General features: G+C 39.0%; 2 protein-coding genes across 13 annotated transcripts in view; one reads left to right on the top strand and one right to left on the bottom strand.

Moving 5' to 3' along the window:
- The window catches only part of LOC116940948 (RNA-binding motif, single-stranded-interacting protein 1-like), a 290,259-nt gene extending 275,131 nt beyond the window's left edge, over nt 1-15,128 (top strand). For 6 of the 12 annotated variants that reach the window (XM_032951373.2, XM_032951375.2, XM_032951366.2 and 3 more), the window contains 8 exons: nt 2,492-2,535; nt 2,745-2,838; nt 3,876-3,926; nt 5,021-5,065; nt 8,006-8,116; nt 8,988-9,068; nt 11,677-11,746; nt 12,634-15,128. In XM_032951373.2, the coding sequence (XP_032807264.1) occupies nt 2,492-2,535; nt 2,745-2,838; nt 3,876-3,926; nt 5,021-5,065; nt 8,006-8,116; nt 8,988-9,068; nt 11,677-11,746; nt 12,634-12,692 (555 nt within the window). In that variant the 3' untranslated portion in view covers nt 12,693-15,128. Of the gene's footprint in view, nt 1-2,491; nt 2,536-2,744; nt 2,839-3,875; nt 3,927-5,020; nt 5,066-8,005; nt 8,121-8,987; nt 9,069-11,676; nt 11,770-12,633 lie in introns of all 12 variants that reach the window. The other 6 variants (XM_032951368.2, XM_032951370.2, XM_032951369.2 and 3 more) reach the window with 6 other exon arrangements.
- A 1,072-nt stretch (nt 15,129-16,200) lies between these two features.
- On the bottom strand, nt 16,201-24,849 carry LOC116941150 (zinc finger CW-type PWWP domain protein 2 homolog). The gene is made up of 6 exons (XM_076066129.1): nt 24,151-24,849; nt 19,659-19,966; nt 18,580-18,730; nt 18,381-18,492; nt 17,614-17,709; nt 16,201-17,399 (listed from the first exon to the last, which is right to left on the bottom strand). The coding sequence occupies exons 1-6, from the start codon at nt 24,169-24,171 to the stop codon at nt 17,149-17,151; spliced, it is 939 nt and encodes a 312-aa protein (XP_075922244.1). The 5' UTR covers nt 24,172-24,849; the 3' UTR covers nt 16,201-17,148.
- Between the last annotated feature and the right edge of the window lie 126 nt (nt 24,850-24,975).

Raw genomic sequence — 24,975 nt, 5'->3', positions numbered from 1 at the left:
ACTCTCCGTGTCACCGTGTCTGCCAAGCCATATGTCCTTTTCTGTGTGCATCAGCCAAACGATATGAAACTATCCATGGGACCATTTGCCAGTGTCAATGATGAAAAACAAGAATAGGTTTTACCCTTTCCTGGCAATAAAACAGGTGTTAAGATGTTCAAACACCAAATAGAAACCTTTCGTAAGGCATCAAGTCTGCGTTAACCACACGTACTTGTGGCAAAACATGAAAACAAACATGCTCTGACAATATATGCATTGTCCCTGAAACTGATTTGCCTACAGCAGGGACAGCATTATTCATGGCCTTGTCTCACCAGTGTTTGACCAGAGAATGCCAAAAGGCGAACAGATATGAAACTCTTAATTCGATGGATACAGCCCTGAGTCCAAGAGACCTGACATGGATGTCTTTTGTCTAAATGTTCGGTAAAGGTGCAGCCCGAAAATTGCTTGCTCATGCTACTACTGACAGAAGGGTTTTCATTTGAGCAAACTCTAGAGAGCCTTCCAAGAGATTATTTGGTCAAACGTCTCGGAAAGAGGTGGGAGTACCCACACTTTACTCCATCACGCGCAACCTGCCGATCGACTAGCTGCGGTGCACCCATTCATACTGCTGGGTGGACAGAGGTGGCGGGAATGAGTAAACTTGCCCCATTGTGTCAACTCCAGCCCGTGGAGACTGAAGCAGCAACCTCTGAATTGCAAGTCAGGTGTACGAACCATTTTACCAGGGCTTCATTTCTCACTGGACATTTTCTTGGTCGCCAATAGACTTGAAGGTAGCATGTGACTAATTGGTTTACCGCCATAGTGATAGGTATACTGCATCACCAACCTCAACAGAGCCAGCTAAATTTACGTCCTCGCATCAACCACAATGTTTGAAATTCTCAACCCTAGGGATACCGCCCTTAGCCCAGGAGACTTTGGCATACACGCATGACCTTACATAAGACATTTAACATCTTATTATATAAAGGGATCAGATGGTCATGTTTTGTGAGCAAATGTACATTATTACTTGTACGGGTGCTCCAGACCAGGCCAACAGAACAGTATTTCAGGTCTGCATCTGAGGGTTAACAGTGCGAGAATGACAGATTTAATTTATATTAAGTTAATTATTTGGCATTTGTGTTATTTTATTTTATAATCACATTTATATAATGTAGGGGTGTGATGGTGTTTTGATTTCTCAATTACAAGCAATTTCTCGTAATATTGATTGTTAAGCTCCTGATACATGCATCAAATTTTTGTATGAAAAAAACATTTCAATTTATATATGCAGTGTGTAAAGGATTCAAAATACACAAAATGCTCAATAAAACATACACTGTCCCCAAGGATATTCCCAGCAATATTAGATATTTGTTTTTTTTATGGGATTGAGGAAACCAAGGTGTAAACACAACGAGAAAAGATTTACTATATTGGAGGATCTGCTGTTGGTGGAGTCATTAAAACAAGCAGTGAAAATTAACTAGAGGAAATGATTGAAGAATTTAACAAAGAAGGCTGCATAGCTGGGCTTAAGTTTAATATGGGGGAAACTAAAGTTACATCCAACAAGTTTGCTACAAATTAAGATATTTGTTGGAGGGACACAATTTAATAAACATAGCACAAACAGTCTTGTGGGCTGACCGTCCTTGTAAAAGACCCTGCTAGCTCAATGGGGTGTACTAGCTCAAATCGAGTCTGAATGCGAGTCGATCTAGGTCAGTTATTGAAGGCAGATAAGGATCAAAATGTAGAAATAGAGCTGAATTTTTTTACAAAAAGTTTTTAATCCGTGCAGGTTATACGCTATGACATATGCACCATAATATTCGGAATGACCTTTTGCCCGTGAGCAGTGCATCACCTTGAATCGGAGAAAAAGCCCAGAAGATGATGTCACTGTACTACCTCCAAAGTCCCTTCATTCGCATTATATCCACGCTATCTTTGTAGTTTTAACATCCCATCTTTTAATTTTCAACCACAAGACATTACATTTAATTTGTCACGACTCAAGCTACAGGATCAACTCTTTAAAATTCTGACATCCAGTCATCGTGCACACCGGGTTTGTTTTTTTATGTCGGTTCCCTTGTACAGTGTTCACATCAAGCACCTTGTGAGTTTATTTTGGGAGAATGGTTTTGATTTTCTAATTCCAAAATGAACACATTTAAAAAAAGGATCTAAATTTAAAATTTCCAGAACATAATCCAGCAATAATTCCACGATGTGTTTTATGGTGTTTACTAAATCTGCGCACAATGGGACATCCGCCAATTGGTGCGAACACAAGCGTACACCTCGCTAACTCCATGCCAGATGGGTTTTGTCTTTTTGCTAGATATGCATAGACAGCCTCTGCATTGTGCAGTTGTGCATAAATTGTAACCCTTTATATTCAGTGCCTTTTTTTCCCCTGCTCGACATGGCCAGCTGAGTTTTTTGTTTGTTTAACGCACGACGCTTCTCTGCCTTTCAGACCGGCATCGCCGTCACATACGACCCCACTGCTATCCAAAATGGGTGAGTGGTTGCTCGCACTAGCCATCCCCACATTGGTGGAGGCGACTTTTTCAGCGAATAAGAGCTGTACGGATTATGAAATTAAACACCGTGGTGTGCACAGAAACTGCACACACAGCACTTGGGCTGTGTGTGGGGTTTATTTATTTTTTCTTCTTCTACCAAAACCTGAATTTAATACCGCGCATGTTCGACTTTTCCTCCTGCAGTTTCTACCCATCTCCGTACAGCATTGCGACAAACAGGATGATAGCGCAGACGTCCATGACGCCGTATTTAGCCTCCCCCGTCTCCACTTACCAGGTGTGTGTGTGTAACACCCACATGCTGTGAAAATGAAAGTGCCCATGAGTGTGAATTTGCGTGGTGCTGCTTGCCAATGAGTTTGCAATTGAAGTTGTAAAAGTATACATAAACATAACTCCATTCTGTGTCATCACATAAGTAAATCAATAAATAAATATGCTTTCATCCATCCGCCTTTTGTTTTTTCATACCAATATTATCAAGCAGCATTTGTTAAAATATGGAAACTCTGAACCGGTTTTGACCAACTGGGTCTTATCAGCAGAGTCAGACGTATTTCATTGAGTTGATATATGAACATGGGAAGGATGCTTCGTTATTCCACTTTGTGCGATGGTGAAACCAAAGCCATTTTTTTTGCAGTGACCCTAAAGCAGTCATTCACATTTTCTGAGAAATATAAATATCATGTATAGAGAAAAAAACATTGCTTTGCGATGATATGCAGTTTTGCTCAAATGCCTTTATTTAAAAATGTATCAATCATGAATTCTTCCTCAATTCCATTTTGCTGTGACTGAGAGGGAACCTCTGCCAAGATTCTTTAAACAAAACACTTGTAATACTTCATCTCAGAGAGGGGAAAATGTGGTACTGTGTTCTAACAAAGCATGGGAAACTGAGAGCCTATAATTTTGTACAATGAAATTCCACACGAGTGGGATGTCTCTGTGTTTGCTCATGCAATTTGAATACCTCTTGTAAATACTCCGTGTCCCTATCTAACTGTCGGATGCAATGCACAGAACTAGTATTGTAGTCCTCGCTGGGTAAACAGGTTAACATTGGATGGCCTGCTGCATTTGGGCGCATGGAAGAATAACATCAGTCAGTGATTAATTAAGCTTTGTGTCAAAGCTAAACAGATGGCAGCATAGTGGAACTCCACTGCACGTGTATTATTCATGCTTGCTAATTGAATTGACTTTGCAGTATGAAAAGAGTAGCCTTTTGTGGTTCTTCTTTATTTTTAACGTCTTGCGTACAATGCGTGGAACATGGCGAGCAATTGGGTGCCTCGTGTCCCCTTGTAGGTGCAGAGTACATCCTGGATGCCCCATCAGCCTTATGTCATGCAGCCCGCGGTAAGAGCCACCTGCTCGCCACCACCCATGCCTATAATCTCCCTTGCACAGTGGTGTCTATTACTATGCAGCACTGCACCAATTACATTGCCACTGGCGCAAAGGCCTCTTTGAGGTGTCTGTATTGTTGCTGCCGGTTGTTCAAAAAAATATTGCAAATGTGGATGAATTAATGTGATACAGTCATTCGGTTAACACGGTACTTCTGGCTGTAACGTTTACCGTGGCCATGACCGTTGCAGGAGGCTAAGGTTAGCGGTCACACTCTTCTCGTGATGGCAAATTAGCCACAGAATTCCCATCGGTGCCTCCGAAAGAATGTTCCCTGCTAATTTAGCTCGTCCACAGCCTGGCCTTGTACATTAACAGGGCCTTGACCATGCCATCGGTGCGTGATGTCCCACCGATTCCGTAATGGGAAAGTGGAAGGGAAAAAAAAACGAACGCACTGAAGCTGTAAATGGCAGTGGAAGTGTCGTAAAAATAAACAGCGGACAGAATGCCCAAGTAAATTATGAATTGGTATGTGCTTGTAAAATAACGCTGTTTTTTTTTTTCCCCACACTCGAATTATATGATCAGCATCTGATCAGGGGAGGAGGATAAAAGGGGTTTTAGCTTCTGAATCATATCTGTAAAGTAATGGGAATATACCGTGTTTAACATCCCACACCTGCATGGTGCCAGGCATTCTTGTATTCGGCTCACAAACTGCAGAGTTTTATTTCCTGTAAAAATATGACCTCGGCAATGGATCATGTGTTTATAGCCATCACTGGGTATTGTTTTATATTGCTTTTAAAGGTTGTGTCCTCCATATAGAGGAAAATGATACATTAAACTATAAAACAATTCAATTTGCCAATATCATAAGCCGATAAATATAATTGTTTTATTTTCATCTCGGCAATGAACATCGTTGTGTAATGTAGTTTTAATGTTTTCATTAAATTGCTTATATTATCACATGTAGATTAAAACTTAAGCGAGTAAGTACTGTAATTAATCATTCTATTTAATTTAATAGAATACCAACAAAATGGTTAAGATTAATGGAAAGAAAACCCTCTTTTGCTTTCATCACAATTGCACAGCTGGTTTATATAGAAGAGAACGGAAGTAGAACTCTCCAAACCAATGTAAATATCATAATAATCCACCGTACCTGTGCCCATTCGCATGCATTCACGAGAACCCCAGCATGTACATGGCCCCTCCCCCCTCCTGCTCCCCCCTCCTCCCCCCAAACAACTCTCCTTTAATAACACAGTTAAGCACGTAACTTTATTTCACTGTACAACGAAAGTAAGATGATTTAATCTTTGAATGTAATATATCAGTAAAAAAGGAAATTAACACCTCAAATATATACATAATGTATGTACATTTTACTTTTAACACAAGTCTAGACTGGATGCATGCATGTTCTACTTTACAAAGGCTTGCATGGTGGTATAGCGGCTATAAGACTGCATGTATACGTGTGTCTCTCATTGCCGTCACACATGATTGAAACCATTTGCCTGGAACTGGCCATTACAAAATCAAAACACATCTGCCCGTTGCTACGACACCGTCTATTTGTGCACGAGAAGCCAGACATTATGCAGTTTTGTTCATGCTATTCACATTTGGCACCTCTTTTTACCGAGGATTAAACAATCATTGCTTACATGTGCATGTTTAGATCGATGTTATCAAGATTATGTCAAAAAGTTAGATTCTGTAGTTATATAGTAATTTAAATTTGCCTTTACAAGCAAGGACATGGGTTTGTAGTTGAAGGCTCCTGATTAATTTATGTGTGATTATGTGCACTTGTGTGCAGTTTCTCACTAAACTAATTTCTTCCTTAAATATAATTTCCTCCTCCAGTGGCCGATTATGCTGCACTTAGCACGCACCCCTTTCCAGAGTCAATGGCGATTGTTAATGCAACCAGATCACGGTAAAGGAGGAGAGAGATGAAGGGCAAGGTGAATGTGACGATGAAGCCATCTGCCCTGGCATGGCCGTGCGGAATTATTGGGCAAGCCAGCCATTTCCCATCACCAATCATAAATGCGGATACAGTCAAATGAATCAATGCTGGGGGTCGATCGGTGGTAGGCGCGGCAGGCGAGAGTGCAAGAGTGAGCCAAAGTCATTTAGATAATGGTTGGCTGACGTCAGTCGAGCGGCTGGTATGGCAATATGTGTACATGTGAAAAGGCAGACAGGAGCCAGCCGGTGTCTTCTGCTGATTCTAGCAGCGTCAGCCAGCCGCTGGTAAAAAAAAAAAATACCCGTCTCTGGAGGTTACCCAATGTTCCTGGCAGAGCTAGCTTAACCTTGAACATAACTGTGCACAAGGTGAAAATGAGTTAAACATACTGTACACATTGTACGCACTGAGAATTGCCGTATTTCGAATTAATTAAACGCCACATAAAGGGTTTCGAGGTGAATCAATTGCCACAAGGTTTTTTTTTACACTTTTTTTTTTCTCTCAGGATCACAGCCATTTCTATGCTGGTGTGATAAGGTTAATTAAAATGTCCCCTGTGTTATTTGATTATAATACTAAATGTATCCGTTACCTTTTGTACTTTAAATTGTCTAAATATAGAATGAATTCAAATAACAGTTATCAGCGGAAATACAATGTAATGCATGCAAATGTTCTTGTTAGATAATTGTCAGACGTCAATTGAATTTGGGACAATTTCTTTAGTTGATGAATACATTAAATTAGCGTACATCATCTAAAATTGCAATTCATCTGGATCGTAAAATGTTTCATAATTTCGCTCAAATATTCAGAATATGGAAATTTAAACCCAGGCCGTGGCCAGTGGCAGATTCATTTGCTGAAATGGCAATAATCTACAGTGAAGAGCTTTCTGATACTGCTCATGTTCAGACAGTGATTCATTAATGGGAACATAAAGGGTACATAGACACAAAAAATGAGGTCACTGCCTTTAGCGACGTAACTGTTCCACTCCAACAGCTGTGAGAACGCAGATGTTGCGCTAAACAGCACACTTAGGACAGAATAGACATTAGTCTGCAGATGCATCAATTAACCATAAATTAGAAATACAATTCTCTTATGGTTGCACATCAGTTTTTGATGACGCATATGGAAAATGTTATTAAAACATCCCCCATGTATTACATGGACGCACTCTTTAAATGCTGTAAATTCCCAATGCCCGTAATAAAAGTTTTTTTGTTTCAATTAAAGGGCAAATAGTGGAACAGCGTAATTTTGTCCGAGTCAGGTTTTTTTATATTTGCAGAATTAAACACAGTGCTCTCTGCCCGGTATTTCGACTGTACATTAATTAACATATTCACTTTCTGCCAAATTAATAGATTTTCGGGGGCATAAGTGCCATGGTTTATCATACCTTAAGGATTTCCTGCAGTGCTTATAACTTTGCAGTCAATAGGCTCGGATACATAAGAGTGTAATTATTTTTCCTGGCCTGCTTTACATCTACTAAGTGAAGCTGCATCTGGTGGGCACTTGTCCAGCACAGACTAACATTTTTGCAAGGGTGCCTCATTGACCTAAATAGGTGACTTTTCTTATTTTTATTGTGTATTATACAGCAATTTAATGTATTACTTAAAAAAACCACAACATATTGCATATTATTGGATGCAATTTTTGATGATGAAATACAATCCTCGCGAGGCATTACTCTGTCTACTTAGCACCACCGTGTGGTCACAAAGTAGTATACACAAATACAAAGGACGTCAGAACATCACGAGTAGCTTTGGCTGGAAAATCATAAAATAAAACCCTTGAAAACCATTCTACATTTCTTATCACAGATCATAACCCCCCACACACACACCGCATTGATTTATGTTTGGGAATGCCATTTAATGTATGTGCATGAGCAACCCAGTTATATATATTAAAAAAGCATGTGCCTTTATAATTCCAGATTAACACGTACTTTATCACTGTCACCATTTCCGCATCAAAGGACTAATTGCTTGCCGCTTGATATTGTGAGCAGATATTAATGGCGTGGCGTGTGATCAGATGGCAATTATCCTCTTTTGCCGCACAAATCCAGGGCACTGTGCTGACGCCCCCCATGGAGACTGCGATGTCCATGCAACCGACAGGCATGATGGGACCAATGGCCCAGCAGATGTCCCATCTCTCATTGGGCAGTACCGCCACAGTGAGTGAGCAGCCTCCTTCCTTCTCTACCCAACACATTTCATTTTTTTTCCGCAAATACGGGCCAAAAGTATGATGTGTAAAATACGGCACAAAAATAATCGTTTTGTGTTTACAATGGAGAGGGAGAAATACAAATATCTTCGTGTAATATTCCAAATGAGAAAATAATTGTCGTGTCCCTCGGTTCAAATTTTAGGTTGTGTGTTGCACAAATCTCATAAAATGCAACTGTACAGAATAAACCATAAAGTATTATTGTTTAGCGTATCTAGAACCGTATATTGGGAAGATGAAGGGGCCTTACTGGGATTATTTATCAAAATACTACCGTGGTAAGATAAGCAGCTTTCTATGAGTAATCACCTGTTTTCTTCAAACACAGCTTGGAAAAGGGGTTATTAATCAGGATGATTTATGCAGTGTCAAATATAAGGGCCATGATTAATTATATACATGCCTTGTATGCAACCATTTGCAAATTTAAACCACATTGCATACGAGAAAGCAGTTGTTAGCTGAGATAGAAAAACAATTTCAGGTAGAGATAAATAATACATTGGTATACATTTTGTAAAATTGCCAATCACATGGCATCCTTGTCTTGTGTTATCTGAGCCAAATTTAAGATGAAAACGGGGCTTTAATTCTTACATAATATTCTGACTTGAATTACACAGGACCATAGTGTGTGTGTGCACGCAGGTCTCCTAAATGTGTATTTTATATATTACTCAATGTTGCTCGCTCAAATATAACCTGTGTGAATTTAGCAAGGAGCTTGAATAAAATTAGGCTCCTGCTTGAAACAACAGATGTTGATGTGTTTATTCTAATCTTCGCACTCATTTGTTTTCTTTTTGTCTCTGAAGTATATGCCAGCAACAGGCCCTGTGCAAGGCACATACATCCCTCAGTACACCCCTGTGCCTCCAACACCTGTTACATTGGAGGTGAGGCCCATTTCCTCTGATTCACGGTTTGGCATGGCTACTGCATCATACAAGGAACGTCACATTGGCAGGAACATCTGAAATTATGTTGGGTTCGTGTTAGATTATGTTGAGGCAAATCAATTGGCATGTAAAAATGTTACAACTTTTTATATGAATTAATGTGATAAAAGGGGCAGGTTTGTGAGGTATGGTTAAACAAAAATGAGTGTTATATGAAATATTTGGTTTCTCTTGCTACTATTTTGTCAATGCCATCTGTAACAATAATAATAATAATATTTGAGTAAAAATATTCCATGGCCTCGGTCATGTTTAAATATTTAAACATAACCGAGGTCGTGAACGATTTTGAAGACATTGGGAGAGGTTTTTGCAGTGCGTTTGCAGGTGAGTCTTTTATATAGGCTTAGGATTGCGTTGGTGTGAATTATTTTGGTATTTCATTTTCAAAACGTTTCCAAAGGACACTAAGTGTGGATCAGAAATGTGAACACTGACAGAGAAAATGAAAAAGAATAAAAGTGTGCAAAGGAGCATGGAGAGGTGCATGCTTGGAATTACACTGAGAGGCAGGAAGGGGATTAGAGAACATATGCAAGATAAAGACATCATATTAAGTAAGTGTCCTTGGGCAAAATGTATTGTTAGAAGGGATAATGGCCGATGGTCGAAACTGGTGATAGTGGCAGCCAAAGGGCGATACACGCCTGAGAGGATGATCACGGTGGAGATGAAGCAATGAGATCGGCTCGTGTGCAGTAGTTCCATGAATATTTACATCTTGAGGTGAATAGGCAGCAGATACTTTTTTTTGTTATTCAGTAGGGAGTAGGTAGATTTCACAATTTATTGCAAACAGTAGCACAGAGTTGGAATTGTGAACAGTAAACAAAGGGTTGTTATTTCGCAGAATCCTGAGAGATGAGGGCATATTTGGGAGGCCTTAATCCAACAGTGACTTGGCCATGGCTGATGATGAAACAGAGGGATGTTATATACTTTTTGAGCAGTAGGGAACAATGAGCAGCTTCTTCTTCATTGTAGCAGTTATATTGCATTGCTTTTTGTGTTTAGTAATTGAGTAACGTTACACATTAACAAAGTCTGTTTTATACCGTAACATAACGTTTAGGTCCGTCTGCTTTCAGCACCAGTGTTTTCCAGGGTAATTTGTTTAAACAGGCACACAGTGGACTAGTTTCAACATTTTGATCATCATCAGCACAGTGTGTTCTTTTAAACAAATGCTGCCTTTGTCTAACTTCCCAAGAAGTAGAATGCAAAAACCAGAGAGGAAAATAATAAACAAGGCCATTAAGTATTTTAAGACCATGGGAGAGGTGTGTATAGTTTATGTGCAGGTGAATGAAGAGATGTTCGACTTTAAAATATGGAGATCAGGGGTTTCGTGAGTCTATCGAGAGAGAAAACGTTTAATAGATTTATTTTCTCAGTTTGGTGTGGGCCTGAAAAATATAAGCATTGCATTCCATTATGGTGGCTGCTCATCTGTGGTTTCATTGCAATAAGCACTAGAACATTTTTGTATATCTCGTCTACACTCAGAATTATATTCCCTATACCCATAGGTAGTGGAAATAATTGTGGCTGAAATATAAATGTTTACAAGTTACATGTGTTTCCTTATTTTTTATGTTGAAAATGATTGATCGAAAACAATAGAGCACAAGGTCGTCACGAGCAGAGCACGTGGTAGACACACAGGCGTAAGGGTTCTGTTTTTTCATGCGACAATATGTTCAGGAGCTACATGCCAATGTCAAGGTCTGCTAGCCACGACAAGAGCGCTTCAGTAGAGAGTTCGTGTAGTTTTGCTTCTCCCGTTGACGGAGCACAGACTACAGTGGTTTACTATATGGTCTATAATTTAGGTTGCACGACCACTAGCATTGTGGCTTGTGTTTCATTTTCCATGTGTGGAGGTGTGTGTGCATCAGCCTGTTGATGTTCTCATGTGGTTGATGGTACATCATCATCTTCGAGGAATGTCAAAGCCAGGAGGCGCGATGTTTGGATCTTTGGGGTGAGCTTGTGCTCTCCCACCGAGTCCAGCTTCAAGAGGTTTTACCTCATAGGCTGTGTTTGATTAACGCAAACTGATAAACAGGTTTTGATTTAAAGCTTTCGTGACTGCAGGGATTCATATTCTTGGTTCTTTCGGTAAAGTCACGTAGAAGGGAAACAATAAAATGATAAAAATATATAAAACAATAAAATAATCACGACGTTTTGACTGCAATCATCATCACGTGTGAAAACCACAGCAACATTTTCTTGCTGTGGTTTTCACACCTGATGATGATTGCTTGTGTTGCAGTCGAAACGTCGTGATAATTTTATTGTTTTATATTTTTATTATTTTATTGTTTCCCTTCTACGTGACTTTACTGAAAGAACCAAGAATATGATAAACAGGTTTCATGGTGCTAAGCCCTGTTAGAGCTACTCGCCAGCCTATGTCTTTTACCATATTAGCATCTTCATACAATGAAAAATACACGTGAAGGCATTCATCCACAGGTACGAGGAAAGGAGCCGGACAAAGAATGTCTGCTTCATGTTGTCCGCTATTCGTGTGTTGCAGGAGCATGGAGGTCAGCAGCAACAGCAAGTAGAGACAGCACCTGATCATGGTGCCTACACCTATCAGCAGGGCAAGTGACAGTCAGAGTTAGGGGTGAGCATGGTCAATATAGACGATGTTTTTTTTTCTACATTCACCTAGCCAAAGTTTTCCCATTTGTAATAGTTTTTTTTTACTCTAAAGTCCAAACCATAATTTCTAAATAGTTTTCCATTGTTGTCCAACTGGACAAGTGAATTCAAATGCATGGAAGTTTTAGTGGATGATGGTACATTATTTCCACTGCATGCAGTTTTTTGTTTACTTTTGTTCTCATACACAAGTAAGAAATGTAGTGTGTTGCTTGTATGGATATAAAAAGCACAAGTAGTATTCATTAAGTTAATTAAATGTTGGCACATTCTCACAGTTTTAATTGTAAAGTCTCTCATATTTTTAAAGAAGGTAAACAAACAAAACACTTAACACTGCAGACTAACTCGATGATAATGCATATATGCATAAATATAAGCCAAATGGGAGAGTACATTGCTACAATGTAATAAAAAGATACATGCGTAATATAACCTCGTTTTTCATATAGCAAATATTGCAAACATCCGTGCTTTTGTGGTGATGTGGGTGATGTGTGTACCCATTGGGGCTAATTTATCCATTTACATTCTGCCTGCCCTTCACGCATGATGGTTAATCTGCTGCTAATTTATGTTGTGCAATGCACAGATACCCCTTCACAACGCACACAACATAAATGTTTGCCTGGCAACATAACAAAGCAGCATGACATTGCATGTGAGCAGGAGTGATTGAAATGCGGAGAATCTAAACACAAGCCTCTTACATTGCCAATGTATGTATATATTTCATTTTACATGTATATTTGAAAAAAAGTTGACCAAAAACATCATTATGTGGCTGATTTGTTAATTTAATACGAGTTTTACTTTTGTTTTTCAGAAAGTATGTGGAGAGTGTGTTCCAATCAAGGTTTTTTGCTACAGCAAGTTTTCACGTAGAAGGTGTCCGTTTTGCACAAGCAGGAAAACAAGAACTTTTTATTTCATGAAACAATTACCTAAAACTGCTATTTTTGGTATGAGTTCTTTCGAAGAACCTAAATAGTTCATCTGATTGCTATGATCTTCAGATTCCTTTATTTTGCTATGGAAGAATTATTTTTAAAGAGAATCTGTCAAACGTATTGACTTAAATATTAGGTTGAAAAACAAAACAAGTGAAAAGATATAGACCTTGCGAGTGGCTTGAATGGGTGAAGTCTCGAGTCAAGCTGGAGTTTAAAAAGTATACTATTGAGAGATGCATTCTTTATTTGCATTATGTTAAGTTTGTTTCGTCCCCCTTTTTCCTTCAAGATAAGATTTAGTATTAGGTTTAGTTTTGTTTTAAGAACTAGAAATTTGAAGAGTTTTTCGAGTTGCTATTTTTTATCATGTTTTTTTTTACGAGCGGTTGGATTCTCTTTCCTTGGGGAATATTTGATAAAGATGTTTTTTTCTGTTCTCACTGGCCTTAAGCTTTTTAACTTTTAGTATCTTTTCAGAAAATAACACATGATTAATTAGTTTAGGTCACTCAGCTTGGGGCACAAAATTTAGTGAAAAGCATTTTGTCAACATTTCAGAGTAGATCTTCATTTGTGGAAGAGTTTACTTTTCCCCAATTGCTAAGCTTAGAAACATAGACTAGAGATGCTTTTATTTCGATTTAAGTTTGCTTTACATGAAAATGAAAAAAAGAAAAACATTTTGTAAATCTCAAAGAAAGCTTTTTTAATGAGTTTAAATCAAATGGGGAATATGGCGTTTCCAATGAAATGTTTTTGATGGGTGACACATAAAGGGCAGCATTAGCAGAGGGCAAACGATTTTTTTTTATTATCATGAACCATGTCTTGAAACTCAAGTCATTCATTGGGAATTAATGAAATACAGTGGTTACATTATACATGCTTTAAGTATGGCAGCTGATGATTTGGTTAAATGTATACAATTGTGAATTGAACAATGTAGAATTTAATTTGAAAATCAGTGGATTTGTCATGAGAAGACGTTTCTGATCAGTACCAAAGATGTGCAAACCAATTCCCTGTCGATGATATGTGTTTCTTGATGCATTACATGTTCTTTTTTTGTTGTTTATTTGGCCGGACCATGTTTCTTCTACTTTTTTTCGTGATATATACGCATGTTCAAAGAACTATAGATTTATTTCACTACAGATGGTGACAAAAACCCCTTTGAAGCTATGAAATTAAGTTTCATTCTCCACAAAAGGTATTTAAAAAAAGCATTACTTTTACAATAAATCACACACCATGATGTATGTCGTTTGTTCCAATTAAATCTTTAAATTGACTTCATCTACAATTGAGTCGGCAGCGCTTGCAATTTATCTACCTCAGGTTGTGGTGTTATGCCAGCTGCTTGCCTGACTGCGACAATCAGATTACAAATTTAAGAGGCGTCCCTTTAATTATGAGAAATCAGGAATTTCATAGCTCCAAATTGTCATTGAGGAAACATTTTAACGTAAAAAAGAATGTTGATTTGTTGATACATTTTTGTTGTTAGTCACTGTTTTTAAATGAGTGGTTGAATGGTTTGATGTTATGTCTTGGTTGATTGTTGTGAGCAACAAAAGCGCTTGATGCATGGTGCTGTAAGGTCGACAAGTGTGAGATTGTTGTAAGATTGGACGTGGAATGGTGCAGAATTGAAATAATTGGCAATGCTGTAAAAATGTATGTAAATTATACACAATTAACTTCCAACCTCTGCAGCAAAATCCCAGTTGTTTGTTTGTGGCATTGTGTAGAGTCTAAATGTTTGGCTTGCTAAAGTTTCTTTAAAAGTTTTTGCAGCTGTAATCATCACACGAATGTTGTACTTCATCTTTATTATTTGCATTAAATGAAGTGTATTGTGTTTTTTTTATTTTGTAGAAAGTTACTTATATAGCGCCTTGGACTAATTTAAATGTTTGAATAAAAACAACGCTGCGTAAGCTTTTAATTAAACTCTACCAAGCCCGTTAAAAAACGCGACTGCAGTGAAAAAAAACATCATTTACAGTCTACAGCCGTAAAAAAAATTCTGTACATAAAAAAATCAGTTCCATCTCATTTTACAGCCATTTACTAAGTTAAGTAAGTTTTTATTTATAAAGAGGAGACCTTTTTGTACAGATGCTCATAGAGATGTCTATATGAACAACAGAGAGATTTTTATTTTTGCTGTTCCTGTGCCACAACCTTGCCAGGGAAAGGGTTATTTGTTTTAGGTTTTCTTTTACTCCCCATCAGATAGCTGTCGGTTTTTATTTCGATTTTATGGTAGGTAGCTGTAGTGCACGCTTCTGTAGAATTCTGCAAACTGTCTTCAACTCTGTTGTCAGCCCTTGACAATTGTTTTAAATAAAAATGTTGCAATAAACGTTTCAGGGTTGCTCTTTTTACTCTATGAATGTAATTGTTTTCCCACGTGAAGCAATGTACTTTATTTTTGTTCCTGCTTGAATTTCAGTTCAACATTTTCAGTGTAATACTGTCATCATTCCGGAGTTAAATTTATATTCACGTAAAAATTTCAATAGTTTTAAATTGTAGAACAATTTAAATTGTAGAACAATTTAAATCGTAGCACCAATTGATGTGTGTGGCAATATTATCAGTGCATTTTACGAAATGAATGTTTCGTTGTTTAGAACGCATCGCCTCGGTGTCTCATGATTAACACTTGAAAATTGTGTAAAAAGTGTGATCGATGTGTGTACAGTGTTTGATGGCACGTCATGAATTTTCTGGCAAAAAGCATAGCACAAATTCAATTTCCTATGACAATATCTTCTTTCGATTATTATCACTGGTTATTACCCACTCACAGTTGGGCAAAGACTTCCGCATTTGGCACGACAGTATTGCCTATTGTCCGTTAGAAATTCCATTACCATTTCTACTTTTGTCCTGATTTTATCAGCTGCATCTTAACTCACACCGGGTTTTTTTTTCCCCCAAGGCCTGTGATGTTTCTAATTCAGATTTATTATTTACCCGATTCTCTCTCTTGTATGGAATCTGAACTTGGTGACCCACGTTCAATTACCGGTCATGAGTAACATCAGTGGCATAGAGAGGCCTTCATTGGTGGCGCCATGGTGGCGAGATGTTAACTACCTCGCCTGGTATATAGGTTGTGGGTTCGGTCCCGACGCCTGTATATTTGAAGTTTGCATGTCTCTCTCCCCGTAGTTGCGTCGATTTTTCTCCAGATCCTCCAGTTTTTTGCTCCACATTTAGAATGTGGAGCAAAAAACTGGCTGCTATAAATGTCCACATGATAAACGACTTAATTGGGCTGTCATTTGTGGCCAGGTCGCTTCTGAAAAAGAGTTATATAGCTCAGTGGGCCTTACCTGGTAAAATCAAAATTGTTTTGTTTTAGTTTCATCCATTGGTTTACAGGGAATACAATATATGGTTGCCTTTAAATATACACACACACTTGGTTGTCATAGAATAAAGAGCATTTGGATGAGGATTTTATTAGTAAGCCAATTTAAGAAACCATATAATAAAACAGAAAACAAGTGAACTCTACAATTAACAATTTTTTTTATATTTTTAATAAACATTGTAAAATTGACATGTTGAGTTTCGGTGGGGAGATTGGAGATGAAAATTAAATCTCATCCGTATTTGGTCATTGCTTCTATATCTCCACCTCATAACAGCCTCAGGGTAATCTCCACATACAGGCTAACTTGTTTGATTAATTACAATGGATGCCCCACTCTTTAGCTAAAGGCCCTTTTTCTGTACTGTAATTACAAGTCATTACAGCATTTAAAAGCCTTTGTGTAATTAATTACAGCAAAAGTACATTACATGTCACCAGCAATTCGTGCATTTAAATAGACTAAATTATTGCTGTACTGCACCAAAAATGATATAGAAAATACATAGCAAATTAAAACAGGTGTTACAGTTTCAAATTTGTATAGATAACACTTTTAATGCAAGTGATATTTCGCTATACATCACTGTATTCCAAAAGAAACACAGTACATAAACTATACTTATCAGCATCATATGCTAATTGTTTCTTTGAAAATGTCAAGATTCATCGGCACAACTGGACGAAGCAAAAGCTCCCTAAAGATGTTAGCTCTATTAACCATGTCCAGCCAAGAAGAAGTGCTTGAATTCCTTTTGTCAGAATATACTATATACCACAGTAATAACAAGGGGAAACGGTGAGTTAGCATAACATGCGGCAGCATTAACATTTACAATGTAATTATTATATGCAACTTTGCCAGATAATATTGTGCATATTACGTGGAAATAAAGTTTAAATTCCACAGCAAATAAATGAAATAGAATATAGTTTGGTTAGTTATGTTTTTGCATGTCACATTCTTTTCACAAGTGCTAAAATACTAAATGCTGTGGTGTTAGCCATCATCTTGTAGCCAGGCAGCTGTTTCTTCCAGCAAGTTTTCCATCTCCTCATATTCATTGGATAAACTAGAATGCTGCATTTCTACAGAGTCGTCTGAATGGATTGTTTTAGCTTTCACAAGCTCCTCTGGACTGTCCTCTACATTTTGAAAGCTCTCTTCATGAAATAAACTTTGATTCAGACGACTCTCTTCTTCATTACAAGAGTTTAAATTTTTTGTATCCGATATATTTGTGTGTAAGGCTGCAAGCATATCAGCAAAATACAGATAATCTTAATAACGTAATAATGTTTATATAGCTAATTTAAGACTTCGAATTTAGTGAAATGTCAGCACGTCACTGAACAGGTATTCTTCATTAGGTTATCTCAAATGTGCATGCATTCTACATAATAAAGTACCAGTAATACATTTTACAGGAATTGATATGCAAAAAAAATGTAGTACTTGACTCACATTTATTTTTGTTGATCATATTTTCATTCAATACATCCACCTCCATGAGCAAGTGATGTGTTTCTTGCAACATTTCTTCACCTATGCCGTTATAACCTTTTGGTTAAAATCGTAAAAAAACACAACAGTTAATTCATTACATTCAAGTGACAGTTTGCAGCAAAAAAAGTAGACCATGAATTCAATCCTGGTACACACTCATGAATATACGGTATGTGCAAAGACATCCATTGCTTATATGACATAGCAAAACCTGTCAAAGCTGGACTCGAGTAAATTGGAACTCAGAGCAAGCTAGGAATACCCAAAACAAATATTAAAAGCTTCAGCCAAAAAAAATCCAACCCGAACACTGTTCCTTCGCATATTAAACGAGATCCAGTAGGAAACGGATGCCATGTACTGTTGTTAGTGCTCTTACCCTAATTTTTTGTTACATTAATTTGACAAAAAAAGAATACAGTACATTATTTCAGCCTGTCAAAAGAGTGCATAAGCCTTCCACATTCAGTGAACCTCACTCAGCCTACACCTGCTGTTTCAGTGATTGTGGCAAGGATGAAATCCTTTTTTTATGATATTTTAAGTATTATATTCATTAGGTGTTTATTACATTGACATCTAATTGTACTATTATTGTAGTATTTGCTCATTAATAGTTTTCAGTTACCAGAATCAAGGCAATTAGTCCAGCTTCGAGAGGTGTTCCTGTATTTTTTGTCTTATAATTTCCATTAGCATGCCTTTGCATTCCCAGCCTTCCTTACCTGTAAAGTGACAGAAATGTAGTCTTTCTTCACAGGATATTGATATCATTTCATTCGCTTCTTTTAGTGCTGTATTCAGCCAACCCCTGTTTCTGGCTTGAGAGGGTACATTCTGAAAGATGGCAGTGTTTAGATAAAGTAGAGTACACATTTAGCAAAAATGGAATTCAGGGATCTCACTCAGTGTGTGCTTGCATACCTCTAGTTGAGAAAATGGTTCCATTTGTTGTACGTTAATCCATTTTCTAGTCCGTGGTTGACCAAGGTATTCCACATGATAGCTGACGTAATTTTTTTTTTGGTTCATATCCTTGCCATTGTCTGGGTCTGGACACACAACAGCTGGCCATCTGTAATATAACATTGGATAATTAACATCAATTCATAATCATTAGTTCCTAGCACATTCTGGGACTGTGCATTTTTCTTAACCTTCATAAAATGTTAAACATCTGATAAAGACGTTTTTAAATAAAATACATGTTTCCACAATCGGAAAATCATTATTAATCCAATAATGGATGACGGCCTCCTCAAGCCATCACCGTCTCTCAGTCTTGTGATGTCATAATACATCTATCAACTGCACATAAACTAATTTATTCACTCCGTCTCCTTGGTGAAAGTCCTCTTATGCTGCCACTGTCATTCGTCTCAACCACTGGCCGTGAGCCCTTCGAACAACGTGTCCTACCCAAACCCACATACTTTTTCCCGAAGGTCAAAATTACGTCTTTCACTTGCACGCTCCCTAATTCACGTTTTCTGTATATACATTAAATCCAATGCATGCATCTTTGTTTACTTTTCATTCCCATAACACATTTTAACATTTACAAAGGTTTTTTTCCCAATAATATACAAAATTTACAACAGCATTTGGAATTAATACGTTCGCAGTTTTATGTTATTAAATGGTTTAACAATACGCATATTTATTTCCTAATAAGCAGTGTTACTACTCTTGCATAAAATATTATCTACATATTTCAGCACTGAAAATTACAATACAGTTATATTGAAAACCGAAATCATGTGATGCTATATTAATTTAAAAAAAGAAAGTGAGAAATAGCATGTAATAATGTCGCCCAACAACAAAAGTTTGAATAACCAATAACTGAAAATACATATTTTAAAACATACAAAGAAATGTGACGTACTGTCTTGTTGCCAATGATCTCCTGAAACTCTCTCATGACTAGCAGACCTCGACATTGGCATTTAGCTCCTGAACATATTGCAATACGCAAGAAAATAACCACTGATAACCCTTACCGAGGATAGCCTATCATTTTCGCCCACACGAGGCTGCCTGTTTGGTAATTATGAGAAAACACCACTTCCAGGCCGTCGCGGCTGAGCTCCTCACTGCTGGGGTACGGTTCCTCAGGGTGCTCACAAGAACTGTGGGAAACGTCGCCGTTCATGTGGCAATACCATGGCAGCTCGACCGCAAGGGACGCCATCTCCTTGACTGAGATGGACCGCCACTTCTGACATTCCAAGTGCTCACACTGCACCCAGGCCAAGTTCTCCTCTTTCTCTTGGTCGCCTAGCCTCTTGCTTCTCCTTGAGGGGTTGTACTGCAGTGACAAATGTGACACACACTACCACGATTGGTTTGCCACCTGTTCCTACTCTTTTTCAGGTAGTAGCTGTCCTGAGTAATCTGTAAACCCTCCCGGATTGAATTTCGATTTAAAGCTTTTGTGAGTGCAGGGATTCATATTCTTGGTTCTTTCGGTAAACTTATTTTTATTATTTTATTATTTCACTTCTACGTGACTTTACCGAAAGAACCAAGAATACCCTCCCGGATTATAAAAGAATTAAGTCCCAGTTTTTTTTGTAAATTACACGTAGTTCTCTCTTCCGGTATTATAAGAGAATATTTTCATATGTCCCGGTTTTTTGTACCTCAAGAGGTGGGCAACCCTAGACCACGGCTTTGTGAGCACAAGGCACTGATAGAAGATGCTATATCTCATCATTGCAGGTGGATTATTATAAACATGTTAATGACGAGCAGTAATTCACAGGTGGCCCGACAATGACCTGACAATTCCCTAGGGGCCACCAGTGAGGTATTGCAATCTTGTAAACAGATGGAGTGGTGAGTGCACAATTGTGAAGTCGTTTTTTATATTCTTTTTTTTGCTTTATTTTTATGTTAATTATGCTGTCGGTGGGTTCATATGGAATTAATGTACATGTAAATCGAACCTTAAGAATAAATGCAGCAACACATTTCAATATAGGCATGCAATATGAACATTTAAATTATATTGAGGCGAATTAAGAAAATTCTAAAGCACTATAGGAATTACAGGTTTCCCTCGATTTACGAACGTTCGGTTTACGAAATTTCACGTTAACGCAATTAACAAATAATGGACGCTTTTCCATTAACGAAATCGAATTTCCGCGTGAACGAAATTGCACATGGCACGCACCACGAGATTATCATCAAACAAGAAGCACCCAGGGAGGCTGCATCAACCATCCGCGACATTGTCACGGGATTCCTACAATGCAACAGCAAATGCCTCCACATCACTTTTTTCAATAATTCCAACACGCAGATCGTTGGTGAGTTCCCTGAAAAGGTTAATTCTTTTTTTTGTTTCAAATAAATAATCACTCCATCGCTTACTGTTCATATTCCTTACGTATGTTTTTCTGTATTGTGAAAAGTGATACAGGTGTAAATGTTTAGAATAAGGGTAGAGTTTAAATGACTGTCCGAAACACATCCGTAACGTTTTAGCATTAAATGAATGCGAAAAGCCATTCCGATTTACGACATTTCGTCATACTGTATACGTGGGATACCTATAGTTATGTTTCCATCTATTATTGCAAACAGTCAAATGTAGCATTCCTCCAAGGATACAGTGAGGGAAAAAAGACATAAATCAGACGAACCATGCTATTAAAAGGCTTAAACACTGAATGTTTGTGGTAATGCATTGTGGCAGCATGGACGGTGGTGGCGCAGTGGTTAGGCATACTGTGCTATTAACAAACCCGGTGGTCGAGCTCCATTCCCAACAATGGCTAATTCGGTTAAATGGTGAGCTACATTTGAAACGGTCCTGAGCTCCCACCAATTCACGTTGACCAGGGTGGTGAAACGATCCCCAAGACCAACACGGTGTGAGGAAGGCCTACATCTACAGTGAGGGAAAAAAAGTATTTGATCACCTGCTGATTTTGTACGTTTGCCCACTGACAAAGAAATGATCAGTCTATAATTTTAATGGTAGGTTTATTTGAACAGTGAGAGACAGAATAACAACAAAATCCATAAAAACGCATGTCAAAAATGTTATAAATTGATTTGCATTTTAATGAGGGAAATAAGTATTTCACCCCCTCTCAATCAGAAAGATTTCTGGCTCCCAGGTGTCTTTTATACAGGTAACGAGCTGAGATTAGGAGCACACTCTTAAAGGGAGTGCTCCTAATCTCAGCTTGTTACCTGTATAAAAGACACCTGTCCACAGAGGCAATCAATCAATCAGATTCCAAACTCTCCACCATGGCCAAGACCAAAGAGCTCTCCAAGGATTCATCTTCTTGGTTCTTTCGATAAAGTCACGTAGAATGGAAACAAAGTAATAAAAATAAAACAAAATAAAATTCTCACGACGTTTCGGCCACAACACAAGTAGCCTTCTTCAGGTGAAGGAACAGAACTGTCGGGACGAGAGCGCTTCAATGAACGCTGCTACGTGACCTTACCGAAAGAACCAAGAAGATGAATCCCTGCAGTCACGAAAGCTTTAAATCGAAATATAACTCTCGAAGGATGTCAGGGACAAGATTGTAGACCTACACAAGGCTGGAATGGGCTACAAGACCATTGCCAAGCAGCTTGGTGAGAAAGTGACAACAGTTGGTGTGATTATTCGCAAATGGAAGAAACACAAAAGAACTGTCAATCTCCCTCGGCCTGGGGCTCCATGCAAGATCTCACCTCGTGGAGTTGCAATGATCATGAGAACGGTGAGGAATCAGCCCAGAACTACACGGGAGGATCTTGTCAATTATCTCAAGGCAGCTGGGACCATAGTCACCAAGAAAACAATTGGTAACACACTACGCCGTGAAGGACTGAAATCCTGCAGCGCCCGCAAGGTCCCCCTGCTCAAGAAAGCACATATACATGCCCGTCTGAAGTTTGCCAATGAACATCTGAATGATTCAGAGGACAACTGGGTGAAAGTGTTGTGGTCAGATGAGACCAAAATGGAGCTCTTTGGCATCAACTCAACTCGCCGTGTTTGGAGGAGGAGGAATGCTAACTATGACCCCAAGAACACCATCCCCACCGTCAAACATGGAGGTGGAAACATTATGCTTTGGGGGTGTTTTTCTGCTAAGGGGACAGGACAACTTCACCGCATCAAAGGGACGATGGACGGGGCCATGTACCGTCAAATCTTGGGTAAGAACCTCCTTCCCTCAGCCAGGGCATTGACAATGGGTCGTGGGTGGGTATTCCAGCATGACAATGACCCAAAACACACGGCCAAGGCAACAAAAGAGTGGCTCAAGAAGAAGCACATTAAGGTCCTGGAGTGGCCTAGCCAGTCTCCAGACCTTAATCCCATAGAAAATCTGTGGAGGGAGCTGAAGGTTCGAGTTGCCAAACGTCAGCCTCGAAACCTTAGTGACTTGGAGAAGATCTGCAAAGAAGAATGGGACAAAATCCCTCCTGAGATGTGTGCAAACCTGGTGGCCAACTACAAGAAACGTCTGACCTATGTGATTGCCAACAAGGGTTTTGCCACCAAGATGGGTCAAATACTTATTTCCCTCATTAAAATGCAAATCAATTTATAACATTTTTGACATGCGATTTTCTGGATTTTTTTGTTGTTATTCTGTCTCTCACTGTTCAAATAATCCTACCATTAAAATTATAGACTGATCATTTCTTTGTCAGTGGGCAAACGTACAAAATCAGCAGGGGATCAAATACTTTTTTCCCTCACTGTATATGGTAACGTTCAGTACTGTACAATACTTTTTGTCAATCCACTGTTGGATAAGAACCTTCCACCCCGTCGGCTTATTTTTTTTTGGGCCCGTAACTTCACCACACCGGTCACTGAAGGCGAGGAGAAAGCACGAGACGTGACATTGAAGTGATGTGCAAATAGATTTTGCTCTCCATAATAGAGGTTATTTGGTTTAGATCGCGTAAATAGATAAATGTGTCGTTAAAACCCGCCACCACCCGACACAGCCAAGAACATGCCAATTCAGTACGGCACACCGTTGTGTTGGAGAGCCAAGCCACAAACATTTACCATCCGAGTACGGCGAGATTTTGCTCTACTGCTGTACTGCCCTCTGCTGGCGACCGTGTAACCTTTGGACAAACCCATCCCGAGAACTGTCCAGGCACTAGGCTTCTTCGCGTCAAGAGTTCTGACGGGCAGATTCCGGGCGATTAAGTAAGGGTACAGCGTCTTAATATAACAATCTTGTATGTATACACATTTTATTAACATCGGAAATTACCCACCCCCCCCGCCGCCCCACACACAGAGGCCATTAAATGGCTTAATAACCTCGATATACTGTACAAGTATATTCGTATAATGTTGCACATTTCATCTTGCCATACTAAATAATAAGGTAAGGATGCTGTGTTAGTGTGTATTTTGGCAGTGGCAATTACATTTGTAATGCATAATTATGATACCATCAGGCGTATTTGCAATTATAATTCGGGCTTTTGGAGCTATTACGTCACCTTCCGTTTGGCTGTGGCCATTGCCGAGACGTCGTGAACCTCGCGCAGCGCTCGCGCCTCTCACCCTGCACGTGACCCTCACCCTGCACGTGACCCTTTCACCCTGCACGTGACCCCCTCACCCTGCACGTGACCCTCACCCTGCACGTGACACTAACCCTCTCACCCTGCACGTGACACTAACCCTCTCACCCTGCACGTGACCCCCTCACCCTGCACGTGACCCTCACCCTGCACGTGACACTAACCCTCTCACCCTGCACGTGACTAACCCTCTCACCCTGCACGTGACTAACCCTCTCACCCTGCACGTGACTAACACTCCCACCCTGCACGAAACTCTCACTCTGCTTCGCTACAAGGTGTGATGATGGTGATGATGGGCCGGTGGTCGAGACTAACGACGGAGGGGCAGCCAAATGAGGGAACACGCCCGCGAGGATCGCGATAACCGCGGAGACAAAGCAAATAGATCAGCTCATGTGCAGGGACGAGATGGATTGTGGCTTTTGGAAAGGCGTTCATACTCATTATAACCTTACATTGTGTATTATAATAATGATTGCCTTAAAGTGGGTTAAAATCAACAAGTTTCAGATGTTCTTTTAATTTAACCTTGCTATAAATTAAGTCAGTTAAATCGATTGGTATATAGAAGTTTGTCCGACATTCACACTGCCATGTTACTTGTACAGTAAAACAACAAACAGTATTGTGCTTTCCGTCCCGTTGTTGCATTCTTTTCGCACGGGAAACCGCATGGCAATGACTCTACTGTGGTACAACAAATGGTCAACTTGGGAAGTGAAACTGGAACATAATCAG

This window comes from Petromyzon marinus, chromosome 10 (assembly GCF_048934315.1).
Source record: "Petromyzon marinus isolate PM22_M1 ecotype Great Lakes invasive population chromosome 10, UKy_Petmar_22M1.pri1.0, whole genome shotgun sequence".
Taxonomy (NCBI): Eukaryota; Metazoa; Chordata; class Hyperoartia; order Petromyzontiformes; family Petromyzontidae; genus Petromyzon; species Petromyzon marinus.
Note: the sequence above shows the minus strand (reverse complement) of the source record. Positions and strands in the feature narration are given on the sequence as shown.